This window comes from Falco peregrinus, chromosome 2 (genome assembly GCF_023634155.1).
Source record: "Falco peregrinus isolate bFalPer1 chromosome 2, bFalPer1.pri, whole genome shotgun sequence".
NCBI lineage: Eukaryota > Metazoa > Chordata > Aves > Falconiformes > Falconidae > Falco > Falco peregrinus.
In genome coordinates this window covers 43,922,797-43,945,429 of record NC_073722.1, presented here as the reverse complement: position 1 = coordinate 43,945,429, position 22,633 = coordinate 43,922,797, and the positions used below count along the sequence as shown (strand labels likewise).

The window sequence follows — 22,633 nt, the reverse complement described above, 5'->3', positions numbered from 1 at the left end:
TTAGTAGGAATGGTGTATTTACGTAACTCCACTTAAAGATCTGCCCGCTTTTCTTGAATAACTTGCTCTCAGCAAGGCGCAGCAGTGAGAGCCCACTGTGCCACCTCGTGGCTGCCCTGTACCAAGGGCCATTTGCAGTCCCCTGGAAAATCATTTATAGCCTGCCTTTCCCTCCCCAGAGAATTCAAACAATCAAAAAGCTGCATATGTTGTAATTAGTATACCAGCACCCCTGCTGATGTCTTTTCACAAGCAGAATAAACCCGAGCAATTCTTCATCCAACAGATCGAACCACAGACAAGCAGTGAAGTAGGTGTTATTCAGAAGAAATGTCACTGAACTGGAGTTTGCAGAATAAAACCTGAGGTAGCAAGAACCTAATTGCAGGGACGTGACAGGCTTGGAGAGCCACTGCCAACCAGAAAGAAAGTTTATCTGAAAGATGATTTAGAAATGCTCAGTCTGCCACTTGTCTCCCCAGATCCTACGCCATGAGGCAGCATGTGATGGAATCTGGTGTATATGGTGCTGTGTTTCTTCCTGCCTTTTCCCTGGATGAGGCAGGCAATCATTATTTGATCAGTGGATGATGCCTTCTGAGCATCTTTTCTTTCCCCAGTGTTGTAGGTGAAGTTTTACCTTCACAGGTCTTGCTGTTTTTTAGTTGTTTCACACCTTATCAAATGAGAGAGACATACAGTTATTTGGATAAACACACCTAACACCGAGAGCCTGCTATACCTTCACTAGGATTCTGCTCAGGTTAGCATACACTTTTGCAACAGATGTAAGTTGGGCTAAGTTTGCCACAGAAGATGGTCCTTCAGCTTTCCCACTTCCAACTGACTGATCTTGCTGCCTTCCTGAGGAAGGAAAACTGACTTTTTTATTTCTTGTTTGCTTTACCTTTCAGAAAAAAACAGCTCTCTGCCAACACATGGAAGTAGCAGGAAAACTTGGCAAGTGATAGTGGGAATTCTCCTTTTTGGGGACAATGCTGTCACAGACCGGAGCAGCTTAAGCCAGTTAAAAAACTCCCCTTCAGAGAGATGTTACATGTTAGGGTTGGTTGAGCCAGTTCAACCTTGCTCACCTGGCATGAAGAAACTACTATTTTTACCTGCATGGCAAGGTGAGTCAGCTTAGCGTCGCAGGAATGCCAGAGCAAGCACAAACTATGTACCCAGGTCGAGAGAGTATGGTGGGTGAAGGGAGTAAAGAGCAGGATCTTCCCTTTTTGTCACCAGCAAGCTGTTAGCTACCATGTAATTTCCTAACATGTAATTTCAGCCTCAGATGCTGAATTCAGCTCCCACAAATCATGCAGTCCGATGGTCCAAGCTACTTTGTTCATCAGTGTGGTATTGCACTAACACCTCGCAGTTACCACTATGTTCAACAAGGAAAATGCCTATTCAAACAGCAGGTTCAAACACCTCCCCCTGTACTGGAGCAGAGAGGGTGACAGTTGGCTCTGGGAGAGGCTTTGACCTGGAACAAACACAGGTTTGTACAAAAGGACTTTGAGCTGTCTGCAGACAGAGCTGGTCATCACTGAAACTTCAAGAAAATCCATTTCTAAAGTGCCCAACGCCACCTTTTTGTGCATTGGCGAGGCTCAGCACTCTATAAACAAAGGATTCATGGAAACAGTAACCCACCTGCAGATTCAGATGAATTGCTAACAGCCCCATTATCTGGAAGTGGAAATGTTTGCATTCTCCAGGCAGACACCCTGCAAGTTGTGTTTCAAGCCAAAGCCATCAGCCCAAACTGTGAGGACACAAACAGGTTTATCCCCCCCATACAGGACTCCTGGGCTAACACTCCCCACTCCGGTGGGATCTGGGATATGCACATGCAAGATTTGGCTTCTTGAATTGGTGTAAAACCCCCATGACTGGTTTTCATTCCAGGCAGTACTCAAGCATTTAGGATAGTGAACAGAGTAACCCCAAAGGCAGCTGCTCCTTCAGTTTTACGGTTAATGCATCGCGGAAGAACACAGTACTTTGATTCTTTCCGAAATATATATCCCACTAGGTGTGTGTATTTACATTTTAAAATGTGTAACTTGCAGGAAAGATCGTTGCCAGCTAGCAGAAAACACCAAAGGACTGTATAGCAATCATGTGCTGCCCTTAATAGCTAGTCACCTGCTCTGTACAGAAAGGTAAGGCCTTACAGCACTGAGATAAGCCTGGGCAATGATAATAGAGTCTTTGTTGCAATACGGCGCCATTGTTCAAAGGCTGGTGTGCCGACCCAGGGAAAACAAAAGGAAACATTTCTAGCCCTTAAAAACCACAGCAGAATCCCAGAGGCTGGCAACAAAACAAGTCAGTCATGCACAGAATTAAAAAAAACAGAAGCCAACAGTGGCTTTTCTGTTGTGCAAGTAAAATAATAAAAAAAAATAAATAAAAAAGATTATTCTGCATTGTGGTCTGGCCTTGGTGTGAGTAGTCAGGGGTAAATACCTGCAATTCTCATCTGTCTTGGGGGGATTGCTGCCTGGAGAGAAACTGAGATGCCTCTGCATGGTCCTAACACGGCTTCCAGGATCAGCACTGCTGGTGCAGGGGTACCTGATGGTTGATCTACCTCTCTAATATTTTTTCAGAAAGAGTTTCAGCAGATGCTAACCCAGGATAGAGAGGCAAAGAAAAAAAAAAAAACCAAAACCACAAAAGGCTCTATGTGCTTCAGGACAGAAAACCTCCATTGGGTTTTGTCCTGACCCTCCTGCAGGGTGGGATAAGGAGCAGTGAGCGCTGTTTGGTAACTGGCATGCTCAGAGGACCAGCAGCTTTTGTCACAGGCATGTCCCTACTTATGAGTCCTGCGACAGAGCAGGGTTTCCATGTGGATGGCTGGGCAGGCCTTGCTTTGCCAGTCCTTAACCCCCAACGCACATGACAACATCCCATGAGCACATGACAACTTCCCATGAGACCGTGCTACAAAGTGTGAGTAAGAGTCCAAGAGAGGCTCTTCCTTCAGGGGAGTGCACCGTCAGAGGAACTTCAGAGAACCTCCATCAGCGCCGAGGGACTCCTGTGTGACTGCACTGCCTGGTGCCCCTCTCCTCCCCAGCACTTCCAGGCAGGACACCTTGCCTTCCCTGGCACCTGACGGGAAAGCCTCGGCCACTCCAACCCCGGCAAACACAAGATATAGATATGAATATATATATATGTATACACACACATGTAAATACATTGATAACAAGTTCCTTTGGGGTTGTGGGTCAGGTGGGTGCAGTGGGTGGAGTGGGCACACCAAGCCATCCTGTGCCAAGCCATGCCATGCCTTGCTCTGCCGTGCTGAGCCGTGCTGCACTATGCCATGCCATGCCATGCCATGCCATGCCATGCCATGCCATGCCATGCCACGTTATGCCATGCCGTGCCATGCTGTGCCGAGGCCATGCCATGCCGTGCATTGTGGGAGCTGTAGTCCGCGGCTCGCCGCACTACAAGTCCCAGCATCCCGGAGGAGGAGGAGGAGGAGGAGGAGGAGGAAGAAGGGAGCCGGCTCGGCCCAAGCCTGCAGCCCGTGCGGGAGAGCCCCCCGGGGGCGGGCCGCGGCGGCATGCGGCTCCCCGGCCGGCTCGGCCCGCTCCGCAGCACGCCCCTGGCTGCCCGGCCGCCGGGGAGGGTCCGAGCGGGGCCGGCGGCGGGGAGGCGCGCCCGGGCCGGCGGGCGGCGCGGCGGCACCATGGCCGAGGAGGCCAAGAGGCTGGCCGCCTGCGCCGCGGTGGACAAGCACGTCCAGGTGAGGCGGCCGGACCCCAGCCCTGCCCGGGGCAGGGGGCACGGACCCCCCCGGGGCGCGGATCGGCCGCGCCAGGCGCGGAGCCTCCCGGTGCACGGGCGGACCCCCGGGTGCGCGGAGAGGCGCCGGGGTGCAGGGACGGGCTCTGGGGTGCCGGGACTCCCCAGTGCACCGGGTGGTCTCGGGGTGCAGTGACCGGCTTTGAGGTGCTGGGACCCCCAATGCACGGAGCCTCCCAGTGCAGGAACGGGTCCTGGGCTGCAGGCACCGGCTCCGGAGTGCTGGGAGCCGGGACTCCCCAGTACACAGAGCGGTCCAGGGGCGCAGGGACTGGCTCTGGGGTGCCGGGACCCCCTAATGCATGGAGCAACCATGAGGTGCACGGAGCCCCCCCAGTACACAGAGTGGCCCCGGGGTGCAGGGACTGGTTCTGTGGTGCCGGGACCCCCCAGAGCATGGAACCACCATGGGGTGTCCAGGGCCTCCCAGTTCAGGGATGGGTCCTGAAGTGCTGGGACCAGCTCCTGGGTGCTGGGTCCCCCAGTACACAGAGTGGTCCCGGGGTGCCGGGCCCCTCCAGTGCACAGAGCATCCTCGAGGTGCATGGACAGGTTGTGGGGTGCCCGGACAACTCCATCCCCTCCTGGAGCATGGACAGTCCTGGGGTGCAAGGGGGGACCCTGGGGTGCATGCATGGGCCCCGCCAAGCCTCTTCCTCCTTCACTTTGATGTGTGCTTCTTTAGCCTGGAGAGAAGGGAGAAAACTACTTTTCTTTTCCCATCTCCATGCTTGCCTAGCGCCTGCCTCCCAGGCAGCAGCTGCCTGCCTTGCCCGGCTCAGCACGATGCACACCGAGTTTGGGGTAACATCTTGCACCTCCAAATTTTAACCACGAACCCTCCTGCAAGCTGGGCAGTGGCGGGAGCTCAGGCTAACACCATGTTCTGCTCCGAGTCCAGGGTGCTCTGCTGCTGCTCCCCGTTTCTGAGCAGCTAAGCAAGGAGCAACAGCCCCGAACCAGGGGGTTGCATCCTGTCCTCTGTAGGGAGGCAAGTGCAGCAAGGGGCTATAAACGACCCATTGAAGGTCAAATAGGACAGGAGCTGCTTGAAAATTGGCACAGGCTGATCGTGAACACTTGGAAGATTGACGGTTAAAGTCACGCTGTAGTTTATCGCAATGTTTGCTGTGCAAGCCCTTTTGCAACAGCAGTGATGAAATGGGTGTAGAGGCGCTGCCAAGAAGGTAGACATTGGCAGTTGGGGGAAAAAAAAAATTTCCTTTTCCTTCCCACTCCCCCATGCGGGGTTAGCGTCTTGAGGTTCAGTTACGGATGGCTTCCCTGATGTCCCGTAAAGGTTTCACTTGTTTTGCAGCCTCTCCTTCCTCTGAGCAGTCTGTATGTGGCTGCAGAGAGCACAGCCACATGCTCTCTGAGACCTACCCCCTGCCAGGCCAGTGCACTCAAAAGCAGTCTGTGGGGTTGGGGAGCCTGGGGGATGGACCGGCAGTTGCATAAAAATCCCCTTTCTTACCCAAAGCAAGCCCCAAAAGTGGCACGTTGAGGGGTTGCAGGAGGGACTCGTGTCGCAAGGTGCGGAGCCACAGCATGGCCGCTGCTGTGGGTTATTGCCAGCTGGGTGGGCCTTTGATTTGGGGTAGAATGTGACTCTTAATTTTGGACTTTTCCTAGTGAAATAGCTGTCCTTTGCGTGTTTGTATGGTCACACAAACTTTGGGTAATGTTTTTGGCCACATCCCAGCTGATCAAAGTTCAGTGCCCAGCTGGCGACACTGGTTAAGTAAAACAGGCAGTGTCTGGGGTAATACTGCAACGCCTGTCATGCGGGTTGGCCAGAAGGAGAAGCAGGTTAGAGTCACCGCCAAGAAGTTCGATGGTCTCAGCTGCTTGTCACCAATAGTTTTGAGTTTGTCGTTAGAGCTATTGCTGTTAATGGAGGGAGCGATGTGATTTCAGAAAGCTGCAGGCTCCCTTCCTTGTGCGCCAGGGACATGTGGGAGATGCCACTGACTTCACAGTTTGGTTGCACTGGACAAATATCTCCTACCTAACTGTGCTGTAAATCCGTGGTTGCGCTGGACAAATATCTCCTACCTAACTGCCGTAAATCCGTGGCACGGGGGGCTTGGTGCTGGTACTAGATGAGGCTCCTTTCTTGGCATCCTCCTGCATGCCCATTCCTCGGTGTGCCAGCACAGCAGCTTCTTGTGTAGCCTGCAGCAGATGTAAACCTGAGGGTACGTGGAGGGGCTAGGAGAGGAGAACATTTTTCTCTTTTTTTTTTTAATTAAAGCCAGATTGGTGTGTTTGCCCAAAGCACTTGTCTCCAGGCAGCTGTAGGAGCAGAATTCCCTAGTACTGGAGTGGACACTGAGATGGCCAACCTCAGAAGCCGTGGGCTGTGGGCTGGCACAGGACCTGGGGCTTTAGAGCCATAAGCTGCTTGGGGAGAGCTGGCTTTGTGTTTATACAACAACTCTGAAAGCAGGTCCTTTAAGTGCCTCTGTTAGAAATTAAAAGATGGGCGAGAGCTGTAGGTCCTGCTGCCCAGAGGACTGAGCATTAGTAAGAGGAAACTTTGGGCTTTGTGCTGTATTTATCTCCTGCTTTTTGCCCATGGAAATCCTAGTCTTGGGTTACATTGGGCCGGCCCAGACAGGCCAGCCCCTGTGGTGCTGCTGGTACCTATTCAATGTGCATTGCTGTGTCTGCATCTGTAACGTTGGGCAGCATCTCTAGTTCCTTGGGTTAGCTGAGAAAATGCTGTGGTTGCTGCTGACTCCACTCACAGAGTCCATATGTGGGTCCTCAGCTGTATTGTGGCTCAGCGCCTTGGTTTTGTTTGCTGGGGTGTGCGTAAGCAACCTGAAATGTCTTTTTTTTTTTTTTTTTTTTTGCATGGGATGCTGCTCCCTGGTGCTGTGAGGTGGACCTGCCCCTTGCATGCTGACCTTGTGCTCTGCTTCTCACCAATGTTTGCCCTGTCCTTGTTTTGAATAGCAGATGTTTTTTGGCTTTTTTTTTGCCCCTGATCTGGCTGGGGTTGGAGCTGAGGAGGGACAGGTGGAAGCTGCAGTACGGCAGGGGTTGTGACAGCACCAGTTTAGACTGGCTTAAACTTTTTCTGGGAAACCCACTTAGCCCAAAGTCTTGCCACCGCCTAAGAGAGGGTGCTTAACTTCTCAAAACTGATAAATGCCTTCAAGTTTATCGCCAGGGAGGGGTTGGGACCTTTGTGAGCTCATCCCACTTCATTACAGTGGAGTGGCCACTGCTGAGGCTTTCCCAATCCCTTTAGGGCATCCATCTGCTCCAAGAAGCTGTCCCGTTCTATAGAAATGGGGGCAAAGAGAAGAAACTGCCTCTTCCCAGGTTGAAACAAGTCTCTCGGGAGCACCGGTACTGCCCGTGTCCTGCCAGCCTCCACACAGGTTTGCTTCCTTGGCTGGCCGTGCTCGGCTTCACCTGCTGGGCAGGTGAAACTGAGAAACCTTGGGAGCTATTGGGTTTCTTCTGGCAAGCTGCAGGCATGTGGCTGTGATACATTGTTTTCCCCATCTTATGCAGCATCACGGTGGTTAGTGAGGGCTGGGTATAAGCCGAGTCTCTGGTTGCGCGCTGGGTTTTGGAGAACTTTTGTTTTTCACCTGCAGAAGCGAGGGAAATTGTTTATCGTAGGGGATTGTGACCTGTATTGAGTTCCACCTTTCCTGGCAAGCTTGCTTGCTGCTAAGATGTTAGCTGGTTGAAGTGCTGCAGGTGTGGCTTTTTCCACAGCTGCTGAACTCTGGGATTTGCTGCACATGGAAAAGGAGCTTCAGACCCGTCTAATGTCTGAGAGATAATGCACAACAGCTCCTCTGTGCCTGCATCTCTGGCTGCCTTCAAGTCTTTCTCGTCTGAAATGTCTGTAGTGATATTGGGCCTCCTTAAGTCAATTGAAGCTTTGGATCCTGTCCAGAGAATGGGAATTATTGTGGAATTGGAGTGTGCAGGAGGCTGCAGGTAGCTTTCAGTGGGTGGGAGACTGAGCTGATAATAAACAGAGATTTACACTGCAGAGCATCCTCTTGCAGAGGTAACACCATTGCACCCATCCACCCTCAGCCTGCAGCACCTTTTAGAAGCGTGCCTGTGTTGCGGGTGAGACAGTAGCAATCCTTCTTAAACCAGACCATAAGCAGAGGAAGGCCAGGGCTGAGCTGTGGTTAAAATACGATCCTCTTCAGCGTGTGCTGCCAGGCTCACACATCTTTCAGGTGTGTTGCTGGGCTCTCATATAGGCAGTTATATGCTCTGTTTTAGAGAGCGCTTTTTATTGTGCTCTATGTACAGCTGCTGTGCTCTTTGCTTTGGCTACTGATGCATCTGTACCGTTTACTAACAATATGGTTGGCAGCAAACCCATGCTTTTACTGTGCGGCTTCCTTGGGAGATGTTATCTTGAGGTTGTTTCAGCTTTTTCCTCTGTGGTATTGTCTGAAACTCCCAGCTTTCCGGCAGGAGAGGGTGCATGGAGTGCCAGCAACCACCAGTGAGTGTGCATTGAAACCCCTGAGATTCAGACCATGGTGGTAATTAGCAAGCACATGTCCTTTAATGAGAGGGTGAGTTGCTTAAAATCCCTTAGCCGCAGGCAGTGGTCATGTCCTTGCTGGCACAGTGTGTTCCCTTCCTTGCCTGCAGTGCACTAAGACATTGTGTGTTGGCGTGCATCTCTGGGCAGGATTCCTCTTGCATGTGTTTGTAATGTCGAGTCTACTGGGAAATGTGGACAGCCCTTGTGCCGAGTCCCCAGTAACAGCTCTTCTCCGTCTTTCTTTGATTTGCAGAACAATCAAGTTCTTGGGATCGGAAGCGGCTCTACAATTGTCCATGCAGTGCATCGATTAGGTAGGATGCTCCCCTCCGTGGCCCTCCCGCTGCAGAAAGCCCCCTTGTCCAGCTGTCCCAAGTACTTGAAAAACAACCTAAATAATTCGGATGCTGACGTAGAGCTGATGTGTCGGGTCTGTTTGCTGCTGCTGTGTCCTTTATGAAGCTGAAGGTTAAAACTGGGTCTTGTGCTCTAAATTTATTGCATAGGGAGGCCTGAGGAGGTAACGATTTGCCACCTGTTCTCCCCATCCAGCCAGGCAAAGCACTTTACTGGCACCCACCACAAACTGGAGCGAACTCCCCTGTTTGGTTCCAGCTCTGCCGAGTCCCAACTTGCTTTGTGGCTTTGGGCCATGCAGCTGCTCTGCTTCCGTTAACCCCTTTGATGGAGCTGACGCTGCTCTGCTCGCTCACATTGTATTACTCACGCTGAGGGTCCTGCTGAGGTGGACAGAAAATCTGGAATGTGAAATCCTGCTGGGTGTTTTTTTTGTACCCTACAGCTAGGTTTACCTGCTTGCCTCATGTGCGAGTTCACTCAAGGTGTTATTCAGAAAATTTCAGCAAAATACTCAAGCGAGGCAAATACATTTTTGCAAAATGAACATGAGGGTAATTATCCTCATGCTTCACTGCCGAGGGTGCAGAGAAACTTTAAAGTGTCCTTTGCAGGGCACTCTTAGCCCCAGGGCAGATCTGCTTGTGGAGGTGCTGTGCCTCATCCTGTTTCGCTGTCCTTGGACGCAGAACAGAGCAGCTGTGGGTGCTGCAGTGGGTTGGGAGAGCAGGATCAGCCCTGTTGTTCTTGGGGGTCTTGCCTGGATAAGAGGGGGTGTCCCGTTCGGAAACAGAGCTCAGTGTGTCCCACCTGGGTGGCTCTGTGTGGCTGGGGAGGCTTGTGTGGGGCTGAAGCGTGAGCACAGCCCAGTGCTTTGCTCTGCAGGGGAGTACCAGCGGTGGTGCTGTGCCTGCCCTCAGCACCTGCCTTGCCCCACGCTCCGTGTGTGTGATACGCATTTGCCTGAGAGCTGCGGTTCAGCTTTCTGAGTTTGGCTTAATATCGCAATCACTCCTGGCTCTAACACAGAATCAGTCTCTGTACAAATGGGTATAGTATTTAAAGTGGAGTGCCTGTTCCAGGCTGCAAATTCTGACTTCTCACACCTACGGAATGTGTTCACACTGGGAAGTGGTTTGTAACAACACACAGCCTCATGTATTGCATCTTTAGCCCTTCCAGCAGCGGTATTACCTTGAGGCATGTAGCCCCTGTGCTTGCTGTGGTGCGAGAGCTGTTGCTGACTCTCAGGCTGTTGGCTTATGCTGAAATACCCTAATTACTAAAATAAATTTTGTCTGTAATGATATCTTAGTAATAGATTTTAGTCATTTGAGGTTAACCTGGGGAGGAAATATTTCCTTCCATTTAATGGAATACATGTTTTATTAGTCCTTTCCATCCATATATTTAAATGTTCTATAATAAATGAATGTTGTGTCCCCACGGCAACAAGCCAGAAAACCTTTCAGGCAGCTGCTGGAGATCTCTGTTTACAAGGAGGGCAGCAAAAAACTCTCTTAATGGAGTGAGAGAGGGGAGTGGGGTTAATTTCCCAGGTGACAATTTGCTGATGGTGCTCCTCTGCTGCTGGAGGCACAAAGGTTAATGGCTCACGATATCTTGGGCTGAGCTAGGGTGGGTGGGTGTTTAAACATTTCTTGACTAGAAACTGAGCCTTAACCTGTGCAGGGTGGCACCTGTTTGCATTTTCAGCATGACTGAGTTATTTGCAAGGCAAGTAATTGCAGTGATTCAGAGGGGCTGCTCTGAAGAGAGATTTCTTGAAGTGCAAGTTGGTGCATTTTTTCCTTCTGCAATGAACAAACAGAGGCTTCTGCCTTTTTTCCTACAGCTGAGCGGGTTAAAGAGGAGAACCTGACAATTGTCTGCATCCCTACATCTTTTCAGGTAAGTGCTTTCCTCCTTGGCTTTTTGCTAGTCCAGACACTCATGCAGGGGATGGTCTCTTTGGCTGCAGGAGGCCACCACGCTGCACTCTGGACTGGCTCAATGTGGCGTGAGTTCACTAAAAGCACTGGTGAAAGCAGTCATGGTGCAGCCTGCAGATGGACCTCAGGAAGCTGGCAGTGATGGTGCTGTGTCACCCTGACCTGAGCTGCAGGGATGCCATAGTGCTAGGAGGTGTGTTTTGAATTAGGGTGGTAGCTCTGGTTATGTCAGTGTTGGTGCATGGCTTGCTCTGGATCCCGCTTGCAAAAAAAATGCTGTTCAGTGGTGAACTGGCCTTGTAAGACAAAACTCACTGGAGACACTTGGTCTCCTTTGTATCAGGCCCCAGAAGCTGTAAAAATCACGCTGCAAGCAATAATAGCAAGCCTGTGCTTTCAGGAGGAACTTAAAATGCATCAGCTGGCTTTTACAAGAAATTGCGTAAGAAAAATCAGCTGAATCTTTCCTTTGCTGCACAGCATTTGCAGGATTTGGTTCATACCGAGCTAACTGTTGAGAAGTTTGCAGGGAGAGGGAGAACATGGCTTGGTGGTTAATTAAGTGCAGAGCGGCTGGGGAAGCTTCTGAGCTACTTCCATGCATTCAGGCAACTGGCTTTAGTCTTTCTGCCTCTATTCCCTGAGTTGGGAACATGCTGCAGAGGAGCAGCTGTTACCTTGTCCCCTTTGGGCAGGGAGAGGTGACATGACAGGGACCACCTGTGAGGTTTTTGAGGCTGGGTGCTGATGCCCCTCTCTAGGGATTGGGCATGTGTCCTTCTTGCAGTCCTGGTGTGGACCTTGGGACTGTACTTTTGTGACAGCCTTTTTACCTTGAGGGCAGTGAAGCAGTGAGGCAGGCTGTGCAGAGTCTGTCCTTTGAGGTTTTCAAGACTGAATGGGTAAAGCCCTGAGCAAGGTGGGAGCTGACCCTGCTTTGACCTGGCGGTTGGATAGAGACCAACCTGAATTGTCCTAAAATATTATGAAAACTTAACATCATCTTATCCTGTGGATGTTCTTTAAGTGTGAGGAGATAAAACCCTCTCTTTTCCCAGCTGTTGCAAACAACCAGTGGCCAACTGGGGTGTAATGCAAACTGCTGCAAAGGGCAAAAAATAAAAACTAGATATTTTTTTTCCTTTTTTAACCTGTATCTTTTTCTGTTGCATGTATAGAATGTGGTGAGAGTCCATCTTTGATCTGTCTGAAATGATCCCCATCCTGAGACACAATGTCCCATTTGAACGTAGGAAAAGTGCTCTGAGTGATGAGGTCTCACAGACAATATTGATAAAGTTTGTGTAAGGAACATGGGCTGGAGCCTGTCCTGCCTTGAAATGTTGGGACAGTTCATGTAACACTACAGAGTTTCTTACCAGTAAAACAAAAAGGTTGCTGTTGAAGGGAATGGATAGATCGTAAACCTGGAGGAGCCAAAATCCCCCAGACATGGGGATACGTGCTCTTGTCTTTTGCAGTCTCTTAGACCTCAGCCAGTTCCAAGTGAAGCATTGGCAGGTCAGCAAAACAGCGTCTTATTTTCACTATGTACATGTGTAAGTGGCTGGCTGAGCTCACTGGGAAGGAAGAATTGGTTTCAGTGGGCTTTTATTCTCCTCCCTTCCCTCTTGTCAGGTTGGGTTATTCCATCACCATCAGTAAAGCTAGAGCCGGGGTAAGTATCTGTCCCTTGGCTTGTGTGTTGTTTCTTCTTTTCACCCGGACGTGTGCCGAGAGCACAGAGCGATACTGTTCTTGGCAAGTGCTGCGCAGTTACTGCTGCTTTCCCCCCAGTTGTGGGAGCTCTGCTTTTCATTCCTGCTGGTCTGCTCCCATGGCCTTGCAACAGAGAGCCTGAAGAGAGCCACCTCGTTCCCACACTGCTGACTCTAAGCCTGTTCAGGATCTGGCTTGCACGTACAGCATGGTGTTTTTCAATGCTTTCGATTCTTAGGTCCTTGAAACCTTTTTACGTGGACATTGTGTGATGAATGTAAACCCACCGATTTTTATTCTTTTTATTTTGTGAGTCCTTAGGGCAATCTTAGTGCACAGATCGAGAGCCCACAGCCCATGTGTGTTAAAACTGCATGCTATGAAATGCTACGATAAACGATTCCAACTATAGCTCATTGCCAGGAGTTCCACCTGCTCTCTTCTTAATGTTTAATGGGATGCCAACACGTGCAACTGATGCTCTTTTTTTTTGTTAGCGTTAGTGGGTAAAATTCAGGGCAATCAGTTGATCCAGGCTATCACACTGGCATTTCTTGGTCTAGCTGGAGCTAGAAGGCGAGCAGAGTCTGTGCAGGGAAGGGGTCTCACTCAGGTGATGATCTGTAACAGAATATTGAAGCAATTGAAGGTTCTGTAAGGTTGAGCTCCTGTTTAAACTGACAGAGTGAGTGGAGGGTAACGGGGTGCTCTGTGTTCCATTGCCACTAGAGGGAAATACATGGCCACTTCAGTAACAGTAGATCAGAGCCACCAAACAGCTGTTGCAGGAGGTTTCCCACACTTTTCCCATGACTCGTGCTTTTCTTTTTCTGCCTTTTTTTTTTTTTTGTTTCTTTCCAATATGAAAGATATTTTCATTGTTAGTCCTGCACTGCTATGACGTAAAGATTTAATTTTCTTGCTCCCGTTTTTCAGCTGAAGGAAATCGGAGGGGCTGGATGGGTGTGAGGGAGAATGATGTCCAAGCTGAAAAAACACAGGAGTCAAAAATCCCATGTCAGCTCTAATGCTTAGATACAAGTGATTCCCACCAAGCTGACGGGGCCTCTTCTATTTAGTACTGAGAGACCTCAACCTAGGAGTCCTGTTGCACCACCTGAGCATTTTAGTTCAAATCAGCAACAGGGTTTTCCTTGGATTAAAATAATCTGGTCTGGAGGCATCATTTTCTCCTTGCTGTGCGTTCCTGCTGCTGGCTGCAGCCTCTCTGCCAGCTCAAGGTGGAGCTGTGAAGCAACTGCCAGGGGAATGACACCATGAGCCTGTTTTTCCTTTCTGCTGCTGGTAAATGGTGTTTGCTGTCTTCTTGGTGTGCAGGCCCGTCAGCTGATCCTGCAGAACGGCTTAACGCTAAGTGACTTGGACCGACATCCAGAGGTAAGTGGGACTGCGGAGGTGAGACCTCACCTGACCTTCCTCTAAGTTGGTCCTTCATGAAAGCATGAGGCTTCCTTATCCTCCCCTGAGGACCAGAGTTCAGGCAGCTGCACTGCAGAACGTGTGTGAGAACTAGTTTAGTTTATTTCCCCCCCGCCAAGCCTTAGTTTTGTTTTAGTGTTGTCCCTTTAGATGGCAGGTAGGCTGCCGAGCTGATTCCTCGAGGTGTTTGGCATCTCTTCCAGGCTGATGCTTGCTGGTCCAAGACAGGGATATTGTGTTGCTGAAGTGTCACCAAGATTTTCCCTGGGAGCCCCCTGCTTGTGTGCTGGTCCTTAAGTGATGCTAGAGTCTGAAGTGACGTGCCTGCAGGCCAGCAGTTGGTTTTGGATTTTCTTTCTCCTGCTCTCACAATGCCTGTGGTTTAGTGGGAGCTGGCGTCCTTGGGTGGCTGAGCAGATGCCCATCTCTGGCTGGTGATGAAGTGGTCTCAGCTCTAGTGATGTTTCTGGCTGCTGCTTGGGACCTGATGCCCTCCCGAGCTGTGCCAAGAGCAGCGCCTGGATGTCACACAGGAAGAGCTTCCACACCAAATTTCTCCTCTTCCTATAGCTCGACGTTGCCATCGATGGAGCAGATGAAGTGGACTCTGACCTCAACCTTATCAAAGGTGGCGGGTGAGCCTTGTTGTCCGTCTGTCTGCGCATGGTGCTGGTGGCGGGTGGCCTCTGAGCATCCTCTTCTGGCTGCAGATGCCTCTGGGGTGGGCTGGAGAGGCTGAGGGGATCCTGTGCGGGGCTGTGCGTGCCCCTGTGGTGGGACATGGCTCCTGACCAGGTGTGTGTGCAAGGGACAAGGAGGATACAGTGATGGGGCAGGGGAAGGAGCCCTGGCATGGGGCAACAGCAGCACCAAACCCAGCAATAATATGATGGAGGGGACTGGAATTCAAGGCCATCAGGCACATTGAGGGGTGGTCTGATGTTTTCTGGCTTTTTTTATATATTTATTATTATTATTATAATAATTATTTTTCCGCCTCTTGCAGTGGCTGCTTGACGCAGGAGAAGATAGTTGCAGGATATGCAAAATGCTTCATTGTTATTGCTGATTACAGGTGAAAATATTAATATTCATTATACCTCTCTGTCCCGTGGGGTGATTTGGATAGGTTAGGCTATTATTGTCCTTCCAGTGGGTCAAGGGAGCAGGAATAGGTGGAAATCAGCCTGGCTGTAGTGCTTCAGCAATTCGGTTTAGCTTTTTTTTCTTAATTTTCAACTCAGCAGGCCTGCTTAGGAGACAGCAGAGCTTGTGAGGAAATGGCTGCTCTGCTTTTTGAGCTCAGTGATTGTCAGCACTGAATAAATTTCCCCTTCTGTACATACAGCTGCGGGGCTGTTGAAAAAACAACTCGTGTCCTGCTTGTCCAAAACATGTCAAAATGGCTTATGAGTGAACTGAGCATCGTGTATTAAACTGGTTCTTCCTACACGTGTGCACACGTGAACTGACCACTGTGCCCTACCCTGAGGGTTTTGCAAGAGGCAATGTGATGAAGTGAATGGTGTTAGCAATGGTACTGTCTGATGCTAATCCCACCTCAAACTGTGTCCTCAGGAAAAAATCGGAGAGCCTCGGGGAGCAATGGAAGAAGGGAATTCCTATTGAAGTCATCCCCATGGCTTACGTCCCTGTCACCAGAGCCCTGACCAAAAACTTCGGAGGTGCTGCGGAGCTGCGCATGGCTGTTAGCAAAGCAGTATGTGTCCCTGATCCGCCCCACTTCCCCAGAGGAGCCACCTGAACGTGGGCAAATGGAGGACCAGCAGTCTGGCCTTCCATCTAATTAAATCTGGGCTTTCACTCCCGCGAGTGGCGTCTTGTGTAATTCCTCCTAATTATACTTTGGTTAATGAACTGTGTGTTTAGGTGCTCAGGCTGCTCATTGAAAGCTTCTCTGGCTTATGTCTCCTCAAGCAAACATCCCTGAGCAGGGAGGGGAGGGATTGCCTGTCTGGGCCTGACCGGCCGCTCTGCAGGGATGCTGGGGCGCTGGAAGGCAGCCTGCACTGCCAGAGGGTCTTGAGTGGAGGGGCAGCTCACACTCCATCCCAGGCTTCTCTGTGCCACAAGGAGCCAGACTAAATTAAAACTGAAGCTGCTTTGTCTCTGCTGCCGCTGTCCTGTCCTGACTTGGGCAGCAGGGCTTCGCCAGCCCATGGTGTGTGGCAAGGGAAGGGGAAGGCTGTCTGCAGTAATGGCTGGAGTTAACACCTGAAGGCTGAATACTTGTTTTTGATGTGTCTAATCCCAAGAGGCTCTGGAGGTTGCATTTGATGCCTGAGAAAAGCAAATTTGTCGTCCTCTGTGAACTTGAGACCAGCCTCGCTCAGGGAATTCACATTGGTGCTGCTAGAGCACGAGCTGTGTCCTTGGAGGATGCTGGTCCCTCCTGGCGTGTGTAGTTGCAAACCCTGCTCGGTGCTGCTAAAACACCTTGTCCTCAGCCCCAGCTGCCTTTGCTCTGTTGAAAGCACCCCATTGCTCCTTCTGTTGGCCTTGAGAGAGTGCTGAGCGCATCTGGGATGCTGGAGTCCAGCAGTTCTTCAGCTCCAAAACCTCCCCATGGCAACCAGCAGCTTGCTGTTATCACTGGGGCAGAGGGGTCTTACTTTGGCTTCTGTTGCCTGTAGTAGCCTTTTTAGGATGTTAATCTAGCTTTACTCTTGCAAAAAAGACCCCCTGTTGCAGGGATGAAATTGCAGTGTTGTTTCCAGCTTCTGCATGATCATCTGTATGCAGGAGAATGAGGAATGGGCAGTTGCCTTGGGTGATGTTTTTACTTACGGGCTTACTGTAGGCTGCTCTGATTTACTTGAACGTTGATTCTCTGTAAACCGTTGCAGCAGGGATGGCTGGTCCCGGTGAGGGCTGTGACAGTCCCTGCTGGGCTCAGTAGACAAGGTGGTGACAAATGGGTTTGCTTCCCAGGGCCCCGTGGTGACAGACAACGGGAACTTCATCCTGGACTGGAAGTTTGACAAGGTTCATGAATGGAGTGAAGTGAACACCGCTATAAAAATGATACCAGGTAATGCCTGTGATTTAGATAAAAAAACCCAAAAAACAAAAACAAAAAACAAAAGCTGGCTAAGGCTGGGTCCGTGCTAGACAGCCCTGACCATGGGAGCTCTCCCCTGGATGGGCAGGAATGTGCATGTGTGTTTACTGCCCTGTGTGTGTGTGTTGACTGCCCTCTTATGGGTCTCTACACTTGTTTCTGCTTGAGAGATCTATCAGCTGAATTAGTACAACTGTACCCACGTGGCATTTCCATATGGTAGTGAAAACCTGGGGTGATGCCGGATGACTTATGACACTGTTTCCCATTAGGCACACCAGTCCTGTGCTCTTCCTTACTCTGCCTGTGCCCATTTAGAGATGAACTTTTAATGGAAACACTGGTGGACTCGAGGGAGGGTTCACACTGGGTTACAGTATTTTCCTGAAGCTGCTTACAGCTCTGCATCCCAGTACCGTTGCGTAGTCCTACAGGCTATGGTGTGAGGGTGCAGTGTGTCCTAGCTATTGCTGTGCAAGAGAGAAGCAATGGCTGATTGTGCTGTTTGCAAACAAAACAGCCTCCTTGCAAGGACTCCTGCCCTGCATGAGACCTGCTGCCCAGCCTGGAGCTGCTTCTGGACAATCCAAGCCTGCCCAGGGGCAATGGCACTCTATGGACCTCAGTGAATCAGCAGGCAGACTGGCTGAGCCACGTCTGGATATCTTTCTGGTTATCTTGGCAAAGCCTGGTCTTGAATCTGGTCAGCTTTTGAATTGAATTGAATACGGTTGTGTCTTCTTTGAGTTTATACCAGATACCTGCCTGGCCCTAAGTCCATAACACAGCTGCCTTCACTCACTGTTTGTGCATTGTCAGAGCGTGCAGGAACAGTTTGGGATCCTGCTGCATGAACCTCAGCATCCCCATAAAGCAGCAGTATATTGTCCTGGCATCACAGTTAAAATACAAGAGCAGGCAGAGGCCATGGGTGAAAGCTGGGTGAAGAGTCACCAGTAACTTCTAGTTGCTTCTGTTCAGTGGCTTTGCTTCCCTCAATGCTGATATAAGGCTGACTTACTGAAAATACACCCATTTTCTTTTTTCCTGCTCTAGGAGCAAAATGCTGGGATGCTACCTCTGCCCTCCTTTGTCCCAGTGTCTTTGCAATCTGAATAATTACCTTGTATTTGCTGGCAGCCAGCAGTAGATGGCAAGTTTGTACCTTTGGCAGGAGCACATCTAAATGAACCAGTGACGGATCTAAATGAACTGGTGACCGCTGCTGGTCTGGGCTGTCCCTGGTGTGGTGCTCCATATCCTAATGTGGTTGCTGCCCATTGCTGTACAAATGTCTACATCATGAGAGCTGTTTCCATGCAAGAAAGCAACAATGGCCAGTTATGCTGTTTGCAAACAAAACAGCAAGGACTTCTTCCTTGCATCTCTTTTGGTTGAGAGACGAGCAGTAAATGATGAGACCTGTTCCATCGTATTGGTGTGGAGATGGTCTCAGCACAATTTGCTGCTCAGAAATGGACCTGCTAAGGGGAAGAAGAGCATCTTCCCTACCCAGAAGTGGATGAGCAGAACTGGTAAAGCCTAAATACAGCGGTGCTAGCAGGGCTGCGGCCACCTTGCGCTTGTGGTAGCCCTTGTCCTCCGTTTCTTTCCACCTTTCTGGCCTCTGGCTGTGGCTCAGTGATTGCTGTGAAGGTAGAAGCACCCCATAATTAAATGCAACCAAAAGTACGTTGGCAAATGGGCTACAAATTGCAGAGGTAGCATCAGATCTGCGGAGTCTTAGCATTTGAAGAAGTGTTAGCTATCAGGGTAGTGTTTTAGATGTGTTTAAAGCAAAGTGAGTAAGCCTGTGGCTGCACGTAGCTTCCTCTTGCTCCCATGGGTCTTCAGATGGCTGAAAATGCCATGTTTGTGGTTGTGGTGTAATGGTGGTGGCTGGGGTGGTGTGAACGTTGGGGGGAGCTTTAGGCGTTGTTTCTCACTCTCTGGAGAGTTTCTTCTAGGGGTGGCCACATGGAAAAGACTTCTCAGAGGCTTCCTGTGCAGCTGATGCAACATCACCCAGGTTGGACACCTCTCTCCAAACCTCTGATGGAGGCATTGGTGCCTTTTAACAAACAAAACCATGGGCAGAGGAGAGGATTCAAGCAGTGGGGTGGCTTTGGCATTAACAGGCAGGTGAACTCTTGTTCCCCAGGTGTGGTGGAGACTGGACTCTTCATCGACATGGCAGAGGTGGTGTACTTTGGCATGGAGGATGGCTCGGTCAGCGTGCGGGAGAAGCAGCCTCGCTGACGCCGGCGTGCTGCCTGCTCTGCTTAGCCTTCGGCCAGTTTGATTCAGCTGTTGTAATGGTGCCAACCTGACGTTTTGCCTTAACAAGCAGCGGTTATTGCAGAAGACGGATGGGAAGTTGATCAGAATCCGCTGACATGATACTGAATGTCTTTTTTAAAAACAAAAAATTATATTCTATTTCTATATATATATATTTTTACTTTACAGAAATGTTGTCTTTTTTTAAAGAATCATTTAAAAAAATTGCTTTACTGTTTTTATTTTATTTTCTAAGAAATACTTACCAAAAAGAATACTCCTTGTTTTTGTGTTTTGGGTTTGGTTTTTTTTCTTTTTCAATGAGAACTTGAACCCTTCTGGTTGCTCATAGTGCTTAGTGCTCTGATCATTGAGATCAGAAACACAATCCTAATGCATCGTTCCTAACCACCCTGGCTGGGAGGGTGATGTATGTAATGGGGCACATCCAGTCGGGACCTGCTGATGCCTTATTTGGAACCTTTTTGGTTCAATATTTTTTGCCTTTTATTTTTCTATACCACTGTTTTTTAATAGTCTGGGATGTCTAGTTGTCCTCTGTGCACGTGACAATTCTCTGAGCCTAGGGTGGTCCCTACATCCCTCTGTCCGGGACATTAATAACGGCCTTTTTTGGGCCTGTGTATGGAGGAGACATTCATCCTTTGAGCCAAATTCTGCTCACCATTAATTCAGTACCTCTGATTAAAGTCTGTTCCTGTAGCTGGAGGTGTTTGGGACTTTGTCCTTTTAAACCGAGAGCAGAACTGGGTCCTTGATGAAGTTTACAGAAGCATCCTTGAGCAGCTTAGGGCAGCGTGGAATACTGTTCAGTGGCAAATTATTTGATTTGGAATGAAGGTTAATTATCACCCCTCACAGCTGGTTGATTTATGGAAGGATAGAGCAGAACGTACAGGAAAACTGAGTCTTCCTGCCAAATTTTCCACATGTAGCAGGAGAGAGGCACTTGTTCAATATCTTATTCTCAGTGTATAGGTGCTTTGCATGGTTTTGATGTCAAAATGCAAGCCCTCTTTTTGTGTTGTTGACACTGAAATAAAGAGCTGTTAATACCAGATTTGGTGGTAATTTGAGTCTTAAAAGTAGCTTTTGTGGACAGTGGGGCAGATCATCGTCAGACTAACTTCTGCTGCAGTTTCCCCCTTAGAGGAGCCCTTCGCCCAGGCCAGATTCAGCATTCTGCATTTGATCTTTTTGCTTAAGGTAAATACGTTAATCTGGTTCATTTGGTTCATTTAAAATATCTAATCAACACCTGTTAGCTGCAGTGCTTGCCTCAAGACTGTCTTAGATTTGCATGGCTAAAACCTGTGCATCTAAATAAAAAAAAAAAAAAAAAAAAAGCTTTAACAAAAATGAGCTATTTTTAGGTCTTTAAATCTTCCCTTTCCTGCACATCTATTCTGTTAATTCTGAAGCACTTGTACTGAGCAAACTGGCTGCCATCCAGACAACAACTTGCTGGAAACACTGGAATATCTCTTCCCGAAAACCTGATGCTGCAGAAGCCATTTGCAAAGCCCTAGTTCTTGCCATGGGCTGTTTTCAGATGCGTCTTGGGCTCCTAACGTAATCCCGGATAAACAGACAGCAATCGAGCAAAGCTTTGTGCCCAAGTGCCTTCTCACTCAGCATGCTTCTGGAAATGAGATTAGCAGGAGCGAATGTTGCTGTTGACTCTCCTCTCTCTCTCTCTCTCTGAAATCAAACAGCTCCTTCTCTAAAAGCCAATAAAACCGTTACCCCACCATTACTTTCTGGCCCTAGACCAGATGTGATCTCATTCAGCTTTGTGCTTAGCAGGGACTTGTTAAATCTAAGCCTGAAGGGGGCAGGTTTGATTCTTGAGCGTCTGTGGGTGCTTGGGATGAAGGTAGCACCCAGTGGGCGCTTTTGCAACAGATGCCCCTGCTCCAGAGTGGGACTTCTGAGTGGGTCTTGGGCTGTGGGTTATGGGTATGGAGTTTGCAGTGCTATAGAGGTGGAATTAAAATCTCTGGATGGAATTCAAATCCCTGAAGTGCTGGAGAAATTTTGGTGTTCAAACCAGTTCTGGAGGCTTTGTGCAGATTCCCCTCTTGTGCTCCCCGAGCTCGCATTTGCAAAGTCAGTAGGTGGATTTTTGGGTTAAGGGGCTCTTAAGAATGGTCTGGTCCTTTCCCTTGGAGGTTGCCAGGCTCCCTGACCCGTCATGACCATCCACATCATCTGCCAGCATGTGTGGGTCACATTTAGATGTGCAGGGACTCCATCCCCTCCCAGGGTGGCTGTGGCATGCTGTGGTTGTGCCCCATCACCGACGCAGCCTGCTGGCGCTGATGCTTAGCTGCCTAGCCGTCAGCATGTTTGATGAAAATAAAGTATACAGGCAGCAGAGGTATTTCTAGTCCCTGACCCTTGCTTTTCTAGACTATCACTATTATGTATGTTTTTTGGAGAGAGAATGGTTTGTGGGTGAGCCCATGGTAGACCTTTGGGTGAGGGCAGGCACTGCAGGTGCCCATGACTTCCTTGGGTAGAGGCAGTTCAGCTGTGACCGCACCAGTGGGCTGCTCCTAATAGCTCTTGGGCTTGAGTTTGTTGAATTTGATTTTAACATCTTGGATGGTTTGCACTGTAGCCTTTGCTTTGGACTTTCATTTTTCAAGGTGCTGTTCAAAAGAGCCTTAAGAAGCATTTAGAAATGGGGCTGCCACCTCTCTTCGCAGGTTGGGAAGAAGAGCAGGGACATATTTTTAGAAGATGGCTATTTAGGGTGCATTCCGGCAGTAGTTTTGGTTACCTGATGCTAACCACAGCCAGACAGTGCAATCCAGCCCCGGCATGCGAACCCTGGCGTCACCGTTTGGAGGGTGCGCAGTGGGTAATGCACAGCTGATTTACCATTAGCGCTGAATTATGGATTAACTTGGCCCTGGAGAAAACAAACGTTTCAAGAAAGAGCAACAGCAGCACTAACATTAATGAGCAAGAGAGGTAATGAAACACTAGTCCCATTCCCCCCCCCCCAAAAAAAAGCAATATAAATATAATAAGAGAGTGCTTCAGATTCAATTTAATTAACCTTTGGTTAATAGGTTAAATAATTAAGCTGAATTAATTAAACTAAGTAGAAATAAATTAAGCGTTTAGTTAAACTGAATCACCTTGCTCCACATTATAAAGCAAGTACTACCATCTGTCAGGTTTTTATTTGTGTCACTGTAGGACAGGATTTATGATCTGACATAATTATTGTTCTGAGAAATGTGACATAAAAAGACATGAAAATAATTAAGCAGGCAGCATGGAGGATGTGTGCTCTGTGTATTAAACCAACCAATTATAGCTAAAGTGATAAGGGGAAAATAAGCATATTATAACCAGCGATAAAAATCACCTGGAATGAATATTAGCAAG

At 49.2% G+C, this 22,633-nt stretch overlaps 1 protein-coding gene across 1 annotated transcript; it reads left to right on the top strand.

The window, feature by feature from the left end:
- The first annotated feature begins 3,517 nt into the window (after window positions 1-3,517).
- On the top strand, window positions 3,518-20,291 carry RPIA (ribose 5-phosphate isomerase A). Its single transcript, XM_055796345.1, has 9 exons — window positions 3,518-3,778; window positions 8,634-8,694; window positions 10,593-10,648; window positions 13,747-13,806; window positions 14,419-14,483; window positions 14,855-14,923; window positions 15,427-15,568; window positions 16,801-16,900; window positions 19,092-20,291. The coding sequence occupies exons 1-9, from the start codon at window positions 3,596-3,598 to the stop codon at window positions 19,187-19,189; spliced, it is 834 nt and encodes a 277-aa protein (XP_055652320.1). The 5' UTR covers window positions 3,518-3,595; the 3' UTR covers window positions 19,190-20,291.
- The last annotated feature ends 2,342 nt before the right edge of the window (window positions 20,292-22,633 follow it).